This window comes from Apteryx mantelli, chromosome 3, assembly GCF_036417845.1.
Source record: "Apteryx mantelli isolate bAptMan1 chromosome 3, bAptMan1.hap1, whole genome shotgun sequence".
NCBI classification, from domain to species: Eukaryota; Metazoa; Chordata; class Aves; order Apterygiformes; family Apterygidae; genus Apteryx; species Apteryx mantelli.
The window spans coordinates 19,385,396-19,402,515 of NC_089980.1; the positions used below are offsets into that span (position 1 = coordinate 19,385,396).

Consider the following 17,120-nt stretch of genomic DNA (forward strand, 5'->3'; position numbering starts at 1 on the left):
CACGTCGCTTCCGGTGCTGCCGCCAATCCCGAGAGAGCGGGGGGGGGGCGGCAACGCCCCGCCCCACCGCGTCGCCATGGAGCAGGGAGAGCGGCTGGCCGGCGCCTATTGGCCGGCTCCTGGGCGCCGGGGGCGCCGTCTCAAATGAGTCTCGCCCCGCCTACTTCCGCTCGGCTTCCGCCCGCTCTGCCGCGCTGCGCAGGCGCCGCCGGCCCTCAGCCGCCTCTCCTATTGGCGGGCGAGCGGCGCCGGCAGAGGCCGGCGGCGCCTGCGCAGTGGCGGCCCCCGGGACGGAAGCGGCACGAGGGAGGCTGCGGCGCGCGCGTGCCCGACGGCGGTTGAAGCGGGCGGTGGCGACCATGGAGGCCGGCACGAGGCCGGGCCTGCGCATCTGCGAGGGCGACTGCGCCGTGCTCAAGCGGGACGACGTCTTCAAGGCGGTGCCCGTGCTGCGGCGGAGGTGAGGGCGTGAGGGGCCGGGCCCGCAACTCTTTATCCCGTCTCCCCGCCGCCGCCAGCGCGCGCGGCCTCGCTGCCCCCTCCCCTACCCGCCGCGCGCGTGAGGCGGCCCCAACGGCCACGCGCGTGAGGTGGTCCCAACGGCCGCCGCGCGCCGGCGGCGCCGCCTGAGGGGAGCGGCGTCCCGCCGATCCCGGTCCGCAGCCAGGGGCGTAACGCGGCCGGCGGCTCGGCTGCTGCCGCCCGGAGCTGCCTTCGCGGGTCTCCTATACAAAGTTGGGGGTGCCGCTTATTGACAGGCTTCGTCCTGGCTGGAGGGATCTGACAGGTTCTTTTCGATATCTGCCAAGACCACCAAATTCAGGTGATTATCCTGGTACCCTGCACAGCACGGCTAAGATAGCCTTGTCAGATCCCTTTTCAGTTTTCATGTGACTTAGTTGCAAACCTCTGCCGTAAGGGAAAGAATAAGAAGGTAAAAGAATAAATAATGCCACAGAAAATTAACTTGTGAATTTTTTTTTTTTAATTTTCTACAATCTGATGAGAGTAAGGATGCTGCAAGACAACGTGACAATATTTGGGGTTGGATATTCCGCTCAGAGTAGTCATCAACGTGAAATTCGAGCATCTGTACACAACTTTATCTAAGTTCTTTTCAATAATTTCAAGTTTCTTACAATTTTTGATTGAGCTTTCAAAATCTGGGTTGGCAGGGACTAATAGACTTTAGGTGAGCGAGTAAACTAACATGAGTTTTTTATTTAAGTTTGGTGAATACATGTCTTGAATGAGAAAACTTTTTAATTCTGTTTATTTAAATGTCTTGGATGAGAAAACTTTTTTTATCATGCTTTATTTAAATACTTGATTGCATTTGGGAATACAGATCATGGCATATTTAAAATATATGTATGAATTTCAAACATCAGTCAACTGAGTGCTAGAAACAGCAAAGTACTCAACCTTTTTGCTTAGCCTCAAATTTAGTGATGAGTATAACCAGCCTAAGAGCTTAAATCGATGTCTTGACTCAAATGTGTGTGCGGCACAGATACTGCTACCTGTTTTCATTTGACAAAAATGGTGTTTCCCTGGTCAGCAAAGGAAATCTGTGTAGCTCAGCCTGGAAGGTCAAGGCTTTGTAGGTCCTTTTTTGTTGTTATTTTATTCCTTAGTATCTGTGAAGAAGGAAAAATGTAAACACCCATTAGTGCAATCAAAATTAAAGGGGGGGGTTGTATTAAATACTTCTAGGATTACATTGCTCTTTCTGCTATTTTCTTTTTAATATTCCCTTGGCAATCCTTTTTTTTAAGGAGCTCTGCAAAATATAGATATTTCTAAGTTCATGCTCGTGTTTCTGCAATTATCTGAGTGACTGGCCTAGATTTAATACATTTCAGATTAATTTTATTCCTTAGTTCATTCTGACTTTCTCTGTCGACAGTGGTACTGTGTAATTCATGTGCTATATCCTTATGTTTTACTTGTCATTTTAGAACTCTGCGGAAGTGAAAAAAGTATATTTTTCTTATTTTATATTCAATTTAAGTTCTTTTTCTTTGTTCTTTTCCCAGCCAGTTTCAATTTAACATGGATTTGTTGTCAGTAGTTAGCATATCATTTATTATGCTTGCCGTGCTTTCCTTAAGAACGTAGATAGAAATGTCATATATAAAGTTATGGTTTACTTTCAACTATTGTTGGGTTTTAAAATCCTGTCACCTAGTCTTTTGGACATAATAAAAATAATACTTTTAATATCATTAACTTCTTTCATTATTTCAGAAAAATTATTTTTGAAAAGCAGTGGTTCTATCTGGATAATGCCATCGGACATATTTATGGAACTACATTTGAAGTAACTAGTGGTGGGAACCTCCAGCCGAAGCAAGAGATGGAAGAGACTACCCCAGGTATTTCAGAGGATTGACTGGTGTTTGGAAAAACTCATGCCAATTTGTTTCTTTGATGCGACCAAAGATGATGGAAAATAAGCTTTCTATTAATCATTTGTTAACTTTCGTTACTTATATTCTTTCTGTCATAAAAGTGCATGGTTTTGTCTTGATCTGCTGTTTTGCTAGTCCTGTGACAAAGAAAAATTTTTAATATGGGAGAAAATTTGAATTTTAGTCTGGGTGAATACATATACTGAGGTCTATTTTACATATTATATTTAACCGTTGCTTAGGCAATATTATGCAAGACCACAAAGCATGTGAGTTTAATCCTGAGAAGTCTGCTTTCTGTGAAACTAGAATCTTATGTTTCTCCAGTTTAAAAAAATATTTAGAGCTAGATTTTACAAATCTATATCCTTTTTCTTTAGAAACAAAAGAAGCAGGTACAGATAATCGTAACATAGTTGACGATGGAAAGTCTCAAAAACTGACTCATGATGACATAAAGGCTTTGAAGGACAAGGGTATTAAAGGACAGGTAACATTAAGGTTTTGGTGTCATTTGTGTGCTACCTTGATGGTTATATTTTAGTTTATGAAATAGGCTATTCTTTTTAATGGTGCATAGACTTCGGTGCTTTTTCTTTGTTCTTCTGCTCAAGTCATGTTTTTCCTAAAGATTTGTTTTTATAAAAATGCAAAGCCTATTTTCAGAGAAAACTTCGTGTAAGGTTGGCAACTTTGTCAATAGAGAGTACAGTACGAATATTTGCTTCATCAGAAGTCATAACAGACAAAAAGGAATATAAAACAATTGAAAATATAATTCACGTAATCAATTTAATTGGTTTTGTTTGTTTATAAGATTGAAAACAATCATTCTATACTACATTCTATACTACTACTTATTTCTATACTACAGACATACTAAAGTCATATAATAATTATACTATCAGAGCTGTAGAAAGGTATTATGGACAAACACAAAAATGTTAACAGGTAACATTATATAACAAATGTGCTATCAGTCTGCCTCTAGATGGTACCTACCAAACTGTGATGCATGTGTTTTATCTGCATCTCAAAAGTTTAAGAATATTCTCAAGGGACCAATTCTGTTTTGTTAGAGAAGGGTGGTTTTTTACCCCCTACTTTGTTAGCAAGAGGTGAGGCTTTCTTGAATGTTAATAAACCCTTGCAGTAAGTAGCATTCTGCACCTATTATCAGACCAAATTCTCTCTCATCTTTAATTTACCCATTCTAATAAAAGTAAGAAATTGCTCATGCTTACATCAAGTTCATCTCCTGTTTGCATCTTGCTGTTTGCTGCTGCTGTTGAGAGCAGCTGTTCTGCTTTCTGCCTGCTTAATAATGGATGGGTCCAAGCAGAAGTACTTTTTCTGTTTCCATGGTTGAACTGTTCCTGCTATTATCACTTTGAGAAGAATGTACTAATCAGTCTGATAGCTTTGACATTTTCTGTTAGTTCTCATTATCTGTGTCGGAAGATCCCTCTGGCTCTTCTGTTTGTCCTCAGCATGTCTATGCCATACATCTGCTGTATTGTTAATTTAAGTTATTAAAATATCCTACTTTGTTAACAGTGGTTTCTGAACTGTAGCTGTAAATTCATTTCAGACTGTGTTATATTAGCAACAATAGACATTATTCTTCCATGAATGTGTGGTAAAATTTGAGTTAATATTTGTGAATGACGTTGCTTTGTCAATTTAGAGATGACTGTTCTTTGAAATAAAGTAACCTCAGTGTTAATGGGGTTTGATTTGCCATCACCTTCCTAAATCCTTCCCAGGTCCTGAGGAATAGATATGTAGTGTTAGGCTGCAGACTGGGAGTGGCACATACTCCCAGGTACTACGTAATGCCGCAGCTTCCCTTTGGTTCCTTGTACTTGTGCTAAAGAAATATTCCCTGGTTTCTTCAAGGTGAATTTTACTGACAAAAATCCAGGTGCTGTACTCAACTATAAGGCAAAAAAGAAAAGATATGCTGCCCCGCTCTATTAATAATAAATTTTAAGTGTTTGAAAGACCTTAAGAAATAGTGGCCGGAAAAATAGCAACTTTAAGAAATACTTGCATCAATATATTTTGTATCCGGTTCTTAAAGCATAATAGGAGATGCAATATCCACCTCAAAAATACTCCTTTTCTCATTCCCCTCCTCCAATTCCTATTAAGCCAGGTTATACCATTGTTTTTCATACATGTTTAAAAAGAACTTCTGACTTTATCAGTTAAACTACTTTGAGTGCAGCAACAAAAACAGCAGTGTGCAGCATTTGTTCTTTTATTGCAGGCATAGTCACAACACCTGAGAAATGAAAGCCTTTTTCTGTTGGGGTCTTAATGATCCTTCCAGCTGGAATCTAAGAGTATGAGGAGGAAGAAGAGTTGGATTGACAAAGGGAGTAGATTAGAACAAGGAGATGAGGAGACAAAAACTAGAATTCTGGGGAAAACCTGGGAGCTAGAGAAGGAAGGAGTCAAGAGGAGTATTGTAGGAAATAGTAAATGCTAAGGAGTCTGGCATCAAGCAAGGAGCTAGTACAAGACTAGCACAATTTGGGAGACAAAAGAAATCATGTGAGGTAGGAGAGATGTCTGATAAATAGTCAAGTATAGGGGAAGAACTGGAGCAGACTGGACAAAAAGATGGAAAAAGATGCCTTGGTAGACTGAGATGCTGAAGTCAGATGAAACCCAGAGAGAAAGTGGGAGTTGGATTAAAGTAAATATTACATATGACACTAGATTCCTTGCTTTATTTTTGTCAAATATTTTTGCTTGTGTAGCTTCACACAGGATTTAGTAACTTGTTTGCAGGGCCATACTTTTATGGGAAATGTTAGACTGAGAACTTAGTATATGTCAGTTGTTCCATAATAACTACCCATAAATATAACTGCCTTCATTCCAAACACAGAATAATTAAAAACAGCTAATCACTCAGAGAAAGCAGGATATTGTCCTTCACATTCAGCGTGGGATAAGAATGTGCATATACAGAGGGTTCACTTGCTAATGCTGAAAGGAACAATCCCGCTTTTCCTTCACTTCTGGCCACAAGAGTCTGCCCTTTCTCATGTGTTAGTTCTGGCACTTAGCAAACTTCTTGGTGTGCCAATTTAGCTCACTAAATCAACAGGAAACTTTCAATTTTATTGTATCCTTTTTTGCTTTTCATTTATTTATTTATTTATTGCCTGTTTAGTAATCTGATTTGGCACACTGAACAATCAAAGGAGAACTAGCTCTGGTGCAAGGGAAACCCATCTATGTACAAACGCAGAGTTAAAAACTGGAAATACAGTTGCTCTCAGTTCTGCTTATGACACTTAGGTGTTGGTGCTAGTAACAACAATTTATCATTTATACTAATGTACACAGGAATTGGTATCTCATTGGAATAAAATAGCTACGCCCCCTCCTTCCCCACAAAATACCCCATTTCAAGGATCAACATTTTCAGTTTGTCATTTTTATATTGATATTATATAGTTAAAGAACGCTTTTTAAAAAAAGTATATAATTAAATTCCTTTGCGCAGCCAGGATAGTATCTTGCTTTTCCTATTTACTTTGCTATTAATGTCAGTAGAAGTTAATGGTATATATGCTTCTCTAGTGGAAGAAAATATTTTCAGTGTTGTTTTTCTTTTAATGTACTATACATGAAATGAATGAGAAATAAATACAGGTCGTAATAAAAATAAACTGTCTTTTCCAAGGAAATAGTTCAACAGTTAATAGAGAACAGTACAACATTCCGAGACAAAACAGAATTTGCTCAGGATAAATACATAAAGAAGAAGAAAAAAAAGTAAGTGAATTAAAAATATGGAAAATATTTAGTAGTTCTTTAACTTGTTTAGCTTGAAATAAGAATATTACTATGTGCTTCTTACAGATACGAAGCAGTTATTACAATTGTAAGACCATCTACTCGCATTCTTTCAACAATGTATTATGCAAGAGAGCCTGGAAAAATTAAGTAAGATTTTGGGTTTTTTTTTTTTTCTTCAAATTATAATGGAAAGATATTTTAATAATATATTTCAAAATACCTACATTATACTTGAATATGTAATACTCATCACATTCGTTCTTTTTCCCATTAATGGAAATATTGTAAACTTAATGAAAAATAATGTGATACAAAAAATGAATTGATATGCTATTGCAGTGAACAAGGGGAAAAAAACTCTTTTGCATGCAAGATTTAAGGCTTCTCAAGTTTTTTTTCCTTCTCCTTCCCCATTCTTCTTTGCTTGATTTTGTTTATCTATTAAGAGTAGTTGTAAGTTCTTCAGCCATCACTTAGCCTCTTCAGTGCATGTACAGCAGTCAGCAGAGTTTGATTTTGATTCCTGATTGCAGGTTTTAGGTGCTGTACTGTAAAACAGATGAAAAACACAAAGGATACATTATTGGGTTAGGAAATAAGACTTAAAGACCATTTGTTCTTTACAAAACTAACACGTCATAGAATTTAGAACAAAATTTAAAAGAAGTTGAAAAAATATTTTGTCTGATTGGCACAGCATGAGGTGTGCACTTTAGCATCAAACTAATTCATCTCCCACTTTTGCTGTTTTCTCTATAAAATGTAACACCCATCACTTCTAATTTCATGTTTGCTGTGGTTCTAGTGCTTCTTTTTTACCAGATGGTTAACTGTAAATTTCTGCATAGTGACTCTCAAGGCCACTGATGCTGATCCTGAACTACTTCCTGTAATGCAGTCTTTATTGACAGCTTCCTGAGCTGTAATGCACAGTATTTCTAACTCTAAGGAAAACTCATTCGAAATTTCTTAAAACCTTCTTGTGTTCTAGCCATTTGCGATATGACACTCTAGCTCAGATGTTGACTTTAGGAAACATCCATGCTGGCAACAAAATGATTGTAATGGAGACATGTGCGGGCCTTGTGCTGGGTGCTGTGATGGAGCGAATGGGAGGTAAGTAACATGGTAGCTTTAATAATATACAGAATAAGGGTTTATTTGAAACTTGATTTGAAAATAAGTTTATCTGTGATACTTTTAAAAAGAAGTACCTCAAAACAGTTTGTGTTTTTTAAAATCTACTGTCTCCTGCATTCAAACTAATGTTCATATTTCCATAGAGAACAGTGTATTTTGCGCATTTCAGTTACAGTAACTGTAACTTAATTTTTTTTTAATAGTGAAATATAATGTATGTAGATCTATTTTAGTTTCTGTCTTGTGCTAGCATAACAACTTTGTGCTCAGATATGACTATAAGGAGCTTTTATGCAGATTCTTCCCAAGGACTTGTAAGATAGAAGTGCCAGAAAATAGGAATGGTCACACTGTGGTCCAGACAGACAGCAATGTTGAAAGCGTTGTCCTTTATCGTGTCCACTTTATCAGAGATTTAACATCAGCATAGCGTAAATTTTAAAAACAGTACGTGGCATTTTCTTGAGCATATTCTAGTGGAATTTTGGCTTGTTTTTATTTCTCAAACTCAGTAAACTCGTTTCTTTTTAAATTGTTCAAAGGCACTAGAGGTGACTAGACAGAGGTGATTATATTCCACAAGCCTAGGAAGGCAGAAAGTGTGACGTGTGCACCCAGATTTGCTATCTGTTGGCTGAGAAGCACAAAGGCAGTTAAACTGCGAAATGTTTTTGTTCCAGCAAATTCAGGGGATAAGGTTAACGTCTGCTCTGAACAAAATAAGATGCAATTTCAATACAACTATTGAAAAGATCTTTTTAATGTGTTTAAACATATGACATCTTTCCCTGTAGAGGAATAATGTGGATATTGAAGAAACTCTATATCTATTAAAGCTGTTTAATAAATTAGATTTTAGTTTTGATCAAAAGCACGCTATAGTTTTAAGTAACGTGTTGCAGAAACTCTTTAATTCTTTTAATCTTTAATTCTTTTAATTTAGAAAATTTTTAATTCTAAACTAAATGGGTTTCTCTAATAATTTGTCACTGCTCGCTTGTTCCATTCTAATACTAAATACCTGTTTAATACATGCATAGTCTTTGAGTTACCTTGTCCTTTTGAGCTGCAGTAACTGTTGTCCTTCCAATAAAGATTTCCACCTTCAGTCAGACCTTAACAGCCTGTTAAATTTGACAAAGGTTGGATTAAGAGCAGACAACTTAGTTTACTCTTCTTAAATGTGTGTTTAATTGCTCCCAGAAGTTCTGGCTTTTTTATGGCTGTAATGTGTTTTTGTTTATTTTGCTATCACAGGCTGTGGATCCATTATTCAGATGTATCCAGGAGGGGGACCTGTCAGAGCTGCAACCAGTTGTTTTGGATTTCCAAAACATTTTTTCAATAATCTTCATGAATTTCCTCTCAGCAAAGTAGATAGTCTTCTCTCTGGAACATTTTCCACAGAGACTCTGCCTTCAGAACCTGAAGATAATGCTCTAGTGGAAGAAGAAAGCAATGGATCAATTGATGAGAAGCAGGCTTCTATACAGGAAACAGAAGAGGAATCTACTGAAACAGCTATGGAGAGCAATCAAACAGAAGAGCAAGAAACAATGGACATTAATGCTGAAGATATAGGATTTAAAGAAAACCAAGGAAAAGAAAATAAAGAAAACGTAAGAATTTTTATTACGGCTATTTGAACTTTATAATATACATATACTTAAAATTCTGCTCTCTGAATCAGACATGTTTGAATATAATTTATTTGTGTTTTAAAATGGAACTGTGAAAGTTGTGTTACATTGAGCCATCTGAGGTGCAGAACATGAACGTTCAGTCCATTCAGTAGTAATCCAATGTATAACTACCAGTTAAATTGCAAAATACTTACTTTGTTGTTCAAAGGTTCGGGAAAAGCAAAGAAAACAACAGGAGAGAAGGAAAAAGCTAATAGAAACTGCTGCTTTGTTGAGAGAGAAGAATGCTGATGGGTGAGTATATTTGTAGTCAAAAAACTGTTCTGTTTGAATATGCATCTACAGAGAATAACTGTTTGAAACAGCTAAAAGTTTTGTTTAAAAAGTACCCTAATCCTTTCTTCATATTTAATATCAAGTAGTCAACCCAGACATGTACTGCATTCATTGTTTTGTTCTTACCTGGCTGAGACTTCTTTTTGTCATTTAAAGGGTTTGAGATTTTCTAAACTAAAAGTCATAATTTACTAACTAGATATCAGTAAATATCAAAAAACGATCCTATCCAAAAATGAAAAGAATTAGCAGGTAGAAGTTAAGATTAAATGATTTTGGATAAATATCACAGGATTGTAATTGGCAAATAGAATTTGAGGTCGTGAGCTTACTAAATCATAACTACGTTTTTTTTTAGAAACTTGTTTCTTTTTTACACAGGAAAAAATGTTTAACCTCATTTTATCTGTATTAGTGAGGATTGATTGATACCAATGATCAATTTTACATAAGGATTTAATACCAAAATTTTAAGAGTATATTCCTAGAAATTCAGTCCCATAATAGTTTATAGACCCCTTGGTGAGGGTGACTTTTTCATGAAATTCTTAGCAAATGCTGAAGTGATTTGAGTGACTTTTTCATGAAATTCTTAGCAAATGCTGAAGTGATTTGAGTGAATCAAGTAATGTTGATTTATTTAACTTTACATGCTCATTTTTCCTCCTAAGAATATGAGAGGATAGAGACCTGTGCTGTATAGCAAAAAGTATTTTGACACTGTTTAGCTCCCTAGAAATAGAGCTGTTTAGCTTGGGTAAACTTTAATACACGTTTATTAGTTATTCTTCAAAGTTTGTGTATAACTTTTGTTTTTACTGTCAAATGTTAACTAACGCCCATTCATATTTTAGGATATTTCATCTAATATGTTAAAGTGCTAGAATTTGTCTTTTCTATGAAGATTCAGAAACAGGTTGTTCTGTGTCCTCTGAAGCAATGAAATTTGTTAAAGGGGTTTTGTAAGAAGTACTTAAAACCTGTTTGGCAGCAGCAGCAGCATTAATGATGTCTGCAGATGACCATTAAACTGCCTGAATAGTAGTGATAGTGTTTTGTTGTTTTGTTTTTACCACCATCTACTGCAGTCATCGTATTAATTAGTGTTTGTGTATGGTCTGGCAGAGCAAAAATTAATACCTGATTTTACTTGATTCTTCCTGCATTATAAAATAGTATATTCAGTTGTTGCATATATTCCAGTTTGAGGAGGCCTGTTTAGTCTTTTGTTTCTTGTTCGCTTGTTTTCAATCACTTCAGTACTTCTTCCTCTTTTGTCCTTTGTAATACAAGAAAGCTGTAACAAATTATATACTTGAAGGGTCTAGTGAGTTCTCGTTCTAGAAAGTCTTCAGCATGATAGGAGGGAAAGAGAAGCTTGTAGATGCCTGGGGGCAATGTCCCAGATGGCTCAGTTAGGATCACGGTTCTTTAGTCATTTGCCTTTATAGCTCACCATTTGTTTAGATCAAGAACCACGGGGTACATACTGGTGAGCCACCTAAGGCAAAAAAATTGGCATGGAATAAAGAATTGCTTCACACTGATGACTTGGCTGACACATGAATAAAAGCAGGCAAGGAAGTTAGGGTTTTGTTTTGTTTTGCAAGAGAGAAACAGGAAAGGATAAGTAAAAGCTGTTTAACTCTAGAGATGGGGAGAAAGGTTCAAGGCTTATTGTCAGAAGAAAGAAGAAACAGTAGTTAGGTAAAGATATGCACCAAGTTTAGGAGAATAACAGTAATTACTACTGAATGTGGAAAATATATTTTTAATAGGAACTTACGTTTATCCTAACTTTCTGTGCTATTATATGGTAAAAGTGTACTGGAGCTATTTTCCAATTCTATTCATGAAAGTTTCTGCAATTCTGTTCATGAGAGTTAAAGTCTGTTGTAGGTCTTTGAAGGGGGAAAAAGGCAGGCATTCATTAGGAATTTGGGTTTTTTCTTTTTTTTAAGGAGTAGGCAAAGATAGAGCATTGGATTTTCTGATACAATAAAAGTGGAATTTGGTTTTAAGATACACCATGTGTTCAGAATTAGGCCGCACACCCTCTCTATGTCCTTCCCTGTCCTTCCTGTACCTTCTTCTCCTCTCTCACCCATTACATTAGTTTTAAGACTGGCCAGACTGCCTGCTGACAGCAATATGTGCTGCCATATGAGACAACAGAATTTGATTTTTCAGATTCTCCTTCATCTCTCACTTACCTTCCTGTTGCCTGGCAGAGTTCCTTGCAGTAGCAGTGCAGTGATCCAAGCCCTCTGTAATACAGTTTGGAGTCTTTTGTCTTTAATGTCCACTTGGTTAACTCCAGAACACACATTTATGGAAATCTGGATTTGAAGGATGTCTCTAGCCTGCAAAGCCCTGTCCTGCAGAAAACCAAAATGCAAACAACTGTAGGTAGAATAGTTTTCTTAATCCTTTATCTCTACGGTGTTTAGAAAACAGAACATCAATTTTTACCTCCCTTTTGTTAGGCAAATCTGTCAGTGTCCCCAGTGCTGTACATTCCACTGGAGAACAAATGTTAATGGGTGAGACTTCTCACATAATATCTGTATCCTGGAAAAGTAGTTTAAATAGGCTGTTCTTTCAGCACAGATAGGACTTACTGACTAATTGAATCTGAATTATTCCTTGCAATATAGTTTAGCCATGAAATTTTGGGGGGGTTAAAACTTTAGATATCTGTAGAGAATCTTCAACATCTGTAAGTACAAGTTATATTATGCTATTAAAATGAGGATAAAGGAAGAAAGCAGAGGCCTTCGAGTTGGTAAGGGCATCATTTCTTTTAAATAGCAGTTTGATTTTTAGTCATGCCCACTGAGGGATTGTTTTCTCTTTAAATAAAGTATCTTTATATAAAACTATATACAGTGAAGATTACCTAAGCTTAAATAATCCTGGCTGAGGGTACATTCCAGGGAAAGACTAGCAGTTGTAAAATTTGAAATATATTTGGACAGTGGTCTTAGGGTAGGAAAAGCAGTGTGCAAGTTCTTACGATCATAAGAATTATTGTGGAGCTCAAAACAGCTGAAACGAGTGCTTCTGCAATGTGATTGATATCCTGCTCTTTAGGGAACAAGCTTTTTATCCTCTTAATTATGCAAGTAGGAAATCGTGATTTGTTTTTATATTTTGGGGTTTGCTAGAGCCATAAAAACATAATGATTAGCAACATTCATGCTGTAATTGATGCATTGTGCTAAGTAGGAGGATATGTTACTTGGTGAATGGGTTACAGAAGCAGAAAACTAATGTGCGTGGAATTTCTTTTACAGGTTAATTGTAGCCAGCAAGTTTCATCCCACTCCTTTATTACTTTCTTTATTGGAATTTGTTGCTCCTTCAAGGCCTTTTGTTGTCTATTGCCAGTATAAAGAGGTAAATCAATTATGTTATTCGAGTTGTTATATTTTAAGCTTGAGACCATTTAGCTATATAACCTACTTTTTTTTTTTTTTTAAAGCCATTATTAGAATGTTACACGAAGCTAAGGGAAAGAGGCGGTGTTATTAACCTAAAGCTGTCTGAAACCTGGCTACGAAGCTACCAGGTAAGGATTACAGTAAGTGGCTATCAAAATTGCATGAATATTGGGGAGGGAAATACTGAAAATGGTTCTTTGGGGGTTGATTGAAACTATGTATAAGTTCATGCTTTTTTTTTTTTTTTTTTTTGCCTTTTTTTTTTTTTAACCTGGAAGCAATATGAAAATACTCTAAGGAATTTGAATGCTTCACTGCCACACTTTTGAATGAAAAAACTTCATTTTCTTCTTTCAAAACATTTCATTAAAACATTTGCTGAAATACAAAGGCAGCACACTGGCAAATCTAATAATTGTGCTGTTTTGCTGGCTAACCTGAAGTGAGGTACAATCTAATATAGTGCAAGAGAAATGCAGCAAAATATTACAATTGTTTATTAATTCCCAATTGGTCTAATAGCTTAAAATAAAATTGCGTGTCCTGATGTCTAATTTTTTTAGCCTAAAAAGGGTGATGAATTCCATAGTCAGTGTTTTCACATATGTTTCCTGCAACTAGAGTAAGAAGATGATTCAGGTCTTGGGAACTAAACAATGAAAATGTGATGGGGCAGGGGGGAACTCCACAGTGAAGAAAGTCAGTTTGACAAACTTTTGGAAAGGATATTTACAGATGTGAAATACCTCTCAACTATGAAGAAGCAGAATAATCTGTCTGATTTGTGAGCAGCTCATCCCTTCTGAAGAGTTTCTTGCTTTTTATTGACTTTCTTCTCATCCATAGGCTTCTGGAGCCCATAAGGAATTATCGTTTGATTACTTATTGTTATGTGTTTTTAATTATTGTTGTTTGTTGATTATCGATTGACTTAAGTCAAAGGGTGCCACAAGTATTGACTCCAAACAACAGTCAACCAAATTGAGAATGATTAGGAGGAGACACAGAGGAAGGTGTTCACCCGTGTTATGCTTGGCAGGGCTTTCTAAGTGAGGTGCAGTGCTTTGCAAATATTAGGACCACCTAGCTAGGAATAACACTGCACCAATCTCCTGGACACATGCAAAATCAGCTTAGATCTTCAATGGCAATCAAGGCAAGGAGGAAGTATAACTGAGGGGAGAGCTTTTACAGAAAAGTATAGCGTAGCTGAAAGTGACGGTTCATTACTATGTCTTACCTTAACAAGTAAAGGTTGTAGTGACAGAACTGGAAACTACTGAATTACTTAATGCTGTTATGTTAGATCAGATGTGGGTTTTTTGCAAAGTACACTAGTTCTGAAGACAGGAACAAATGAGACTTTCAGTTACTAGCTTCAGGTGCCCTAGGTCTTGAATTCACAGTTTTGCTGGAAATGCCATGAAGAAGTCCTCAGTAACACAGTAGCCTGTATTCTTATGTATTTCTATAACTGGTATCTGGTATGCACATACTTTTCCCTTTCAAGACAAATACACTTTTCAAATTTGTTTGTTGTAAGGGCTGGAAAAAAAAAAGGCATCTCATATTGTAACCTTTGCCTAATTACATGATTTGACATGCACATATAGAATGGCTCTTTACAGATAACTTGTTTTTTTGTGTTTTAAAAGGTCTTACCAGATCGAAGCCATCCAAAACTGACAATGAGCGGAGGTGGGGGGTACCTTCTCTCCGGTATTACTGTTGTCTCAGATAAGAGCAAATGTGATTCCAGCAATTTAGAAGCACTGAAGATGGAAGAGCCATCATCTAAAAAACGGAAAGTTCAAGACCTTCACTGTTAACATTTGAAGAATTGATTTGCTTTTCAGATCTCAGGAGTCTTACAATTAGTAAAGTAACTAATGTACTTTCTGTGCTCTTGACAGCACAGAAATAGTACCCGTCATACATCTGTCAGCAGAAGCTGAAGATTTGGGTTGTAGAGAGGATTGGCTCCCTCCCTTTACCAGCTACACGATCAGGAGGAGAAAAACCCTTGGAAGTAAGCCTCTCTCAAACACCACACTGAAAACACACTGACTTCAAAAAGATCTTCTGACAATCATGCTGAGAAGGTAACCTGGCGATGAGATAAAGGATCAATGAAACCAGTCTTTGTGTTTGTTGCCAGAAGCGGAGATGAAGAAGTAGTTTTCAAAAAGGTTGAGTCTGAATCAACACATCTCACTTAGCTTCCTGTTTTGTCAGACCAGCATCAAGGTAAAATATTCTGTATAGTGATCTGCTCCCTGTTCAGATACAGAACCCTGCTATGTTCAGTAATTACCTTAATGAAGTAGAATAAACAGCAAAAATCATACATTTCTCTTTCCAACAGAAAAACAAAAAAGAATATTAAAATCAGAACTTTACAGCATGACCCTATGTTTCCTGAAATAAATACAGAAGAGAAAGTGTATGTTTGTAAATTAAAATACTAAATATTTAAACAGTGTCTCTACTGGTATTGCCTGTCCTTTTGCTGAGAGTTGTTTTGTTTTTAAGATAAATTTAAAAATTTTTGAAAATTGCTATATGCATATATATTTATTTTACTGTTTTATCTTTCATGAAGTGTAGCTTTTTTATTAATTTTTTTAAACTTTGCATTTGCCATTTCAATTAAACTGCAGGATATTTTCCCTAATGAGAATTTTTTTTTCTTACTTTTTCCTTTTTTGGGAAATAAAACAGTCTATCAGAGGCCTTGGGAGGAGAATACCCTTCCCCGTACGAGAGAACCCTTGGCTGGGGGCCCCTATGGGAGCTCCGAGAGGACTTAGCATCCATTCTTGAGCTTTTCTCCTCCATTGGAATCTGGACCATTGGGATCAAGTAATTAGATTTCATAAAACTGTAAAATGCTGTATATTGATACAAATAATGCTCTTGTAGGACACTATTAGCTCAAAATAAAACTGGTTACATTTTGTGTAAAGAAGCAGTTATATAGACTTAAGTAAACAGTTATGGGAGATATTTGAGTTTTCGTCTAATTTTAATCTTTTCTAATTTTTGTAACCTTCTAATCACTTTTCTATTTTCATGAAAAGATTTTCTTCTATTATTATGTGGAAAACACATGTGGAGAGGTTATAGTTTTTACCACCTCTTCTGTATTCTGCCAGTCACGTGCATAAAGTGATCTGCAAAATATGTTTTGCCACAATTAACAAACAATGTTTTGTCACAAATCACACTTGAGGAATAGAAATCTGATGTGTGGCTTTTACTAATGGAGTTTAAAAAAAAATTGCAGTATTTCCCAGCTTTTTTATGTCTGCACATGCATACTGAAACTGGGACTTTCAAAGCAGCCAAAACCCGTTATGTGATGGAATTCTGAGACAACCTAGATTGGAGCGATGGATAGGAGGCTGGAAGTTGGTGAAAGGCAAGAAAATTAAGAAATCAGTATAAGCCAGGAGACTAAACTGAGGCAGAAGATAACTTCTTTTTCAGTATTGCTTACCTGTAAAGCAAACATAGGTACTTCTCTGCCATTTCATTGAGCTGGCAGGTACTGGATGTCGTATTTACAGCACTAGAAAGGTGTAAAAACTTGCACAGTGTTAGGGTAAGCAACTAACTATATGTTTGGAAATAATCCCACTTCTTGTCATGTATGTTTATTAACCTAAGAAAAATTCCTTTGGATGTTTTGTTTGTATAATAAGAAAAGCAGCCTCAGAAAACAAACAATGTTGGAACCCTGAAATTTATTTTAAACCAAAGCTAAACTGGCTTAATTTCACTTATATTAACACTAGTAGTCTTTCAGTATTGAATCTTGTCCCCTATTCTTAAAATGTGGCATAATGCTTCTACCAATGAAAAATAGTAAGAAACCAAATATAGAGCAATTCATATAAAATATTTCAAGCTGGTAATGTATCATAACATGATGAAACAACATATTTTATAGATAATGGTGAGAGAGTGCGTCTTGATGTAACATAGCTTCTATTTTAATTAAAGCACATGAATAAGTTACAATGATATCCTGAAGACTATAATGGAGAGGGAAACGATGAAATGCAAGTTAGTTATGCATAGGGGGTCTTACATTTCTACAAGTAAAAAAAATAGGGGAAATCTAGGGAAAAAAAGAAAAGAAATAGTGTGCATCATGCAAGGCTTCCTCTAGTGATTGGTGGGATCCAGCCCCATCAGCCACCTGAAATTCGCCAGCATCAGATTCTAGAATACACTGAGGATGCTTAGCAGGGTTCAGACCTGGTCTGGACTTAAGAAACAATTAGGGAGTTGTTTTTTATTCCTATCTTTAGTCCCAAAAC

General features: G+C 36.7%; 1 protein-coding gene across 3 annotated transcripts; it reads left to right on the plus strand.

Moving 5' to 3' along the window:
* The first annotated feature begins 291 nt into the window (after positions 1–291).
* TRMT6 (tRNA methyltransferase 6 non-catalytic subunit) lies at positions 292–15,881 on the plus strand. 3 transcript variants are annotated; one of them, XR_010883656.1, is made up of 12 exons: positions 292–460; positions 2,251–2,378; positions 2,795–2,904; positions 6,118–6,209; positions 6,297–6,380; positions 7,225–7,349; positions 8,631–8,992; positions 9,225–9,310; positions 12,649–12,751; positions 12,837–12,923; positions 14,451–15,042; positions 15,517–15,881. XR_010883656.1 is itself a non-coding variant. In XM_067292813.1 (11 exons), exons 1-11 carry the CDS (start codon positions 360–362, stop codon positions 14,622–14,624), a joined length of 1,452 nt encoding a protein of 483 aa, XP_067148914.1. In that variant the 5' UTR covers positions 292–359; the 3' UTR covers positions 14,625–15,277. The 3 variants fall into 3 exon arrangements, 2 of the variants coding, with proteins under 2 accessions (XP_067148914.1, XP_013816904.2); XM_067292813.1 differs by lacking the exon at positions 15,517–15,881 and having other exon boundaries at positions 14,451–15,277; XM_013961450.2 differs by lacking the exons at positions 292–460; positions 15,517–15,881 and adding an exon at positions 870–934 and having other exon boundaries at positions 14,451–15,277.
* The last annotated feature ends 1,239 nt before the right edge of the window (positions 15,882–17,120 follow it).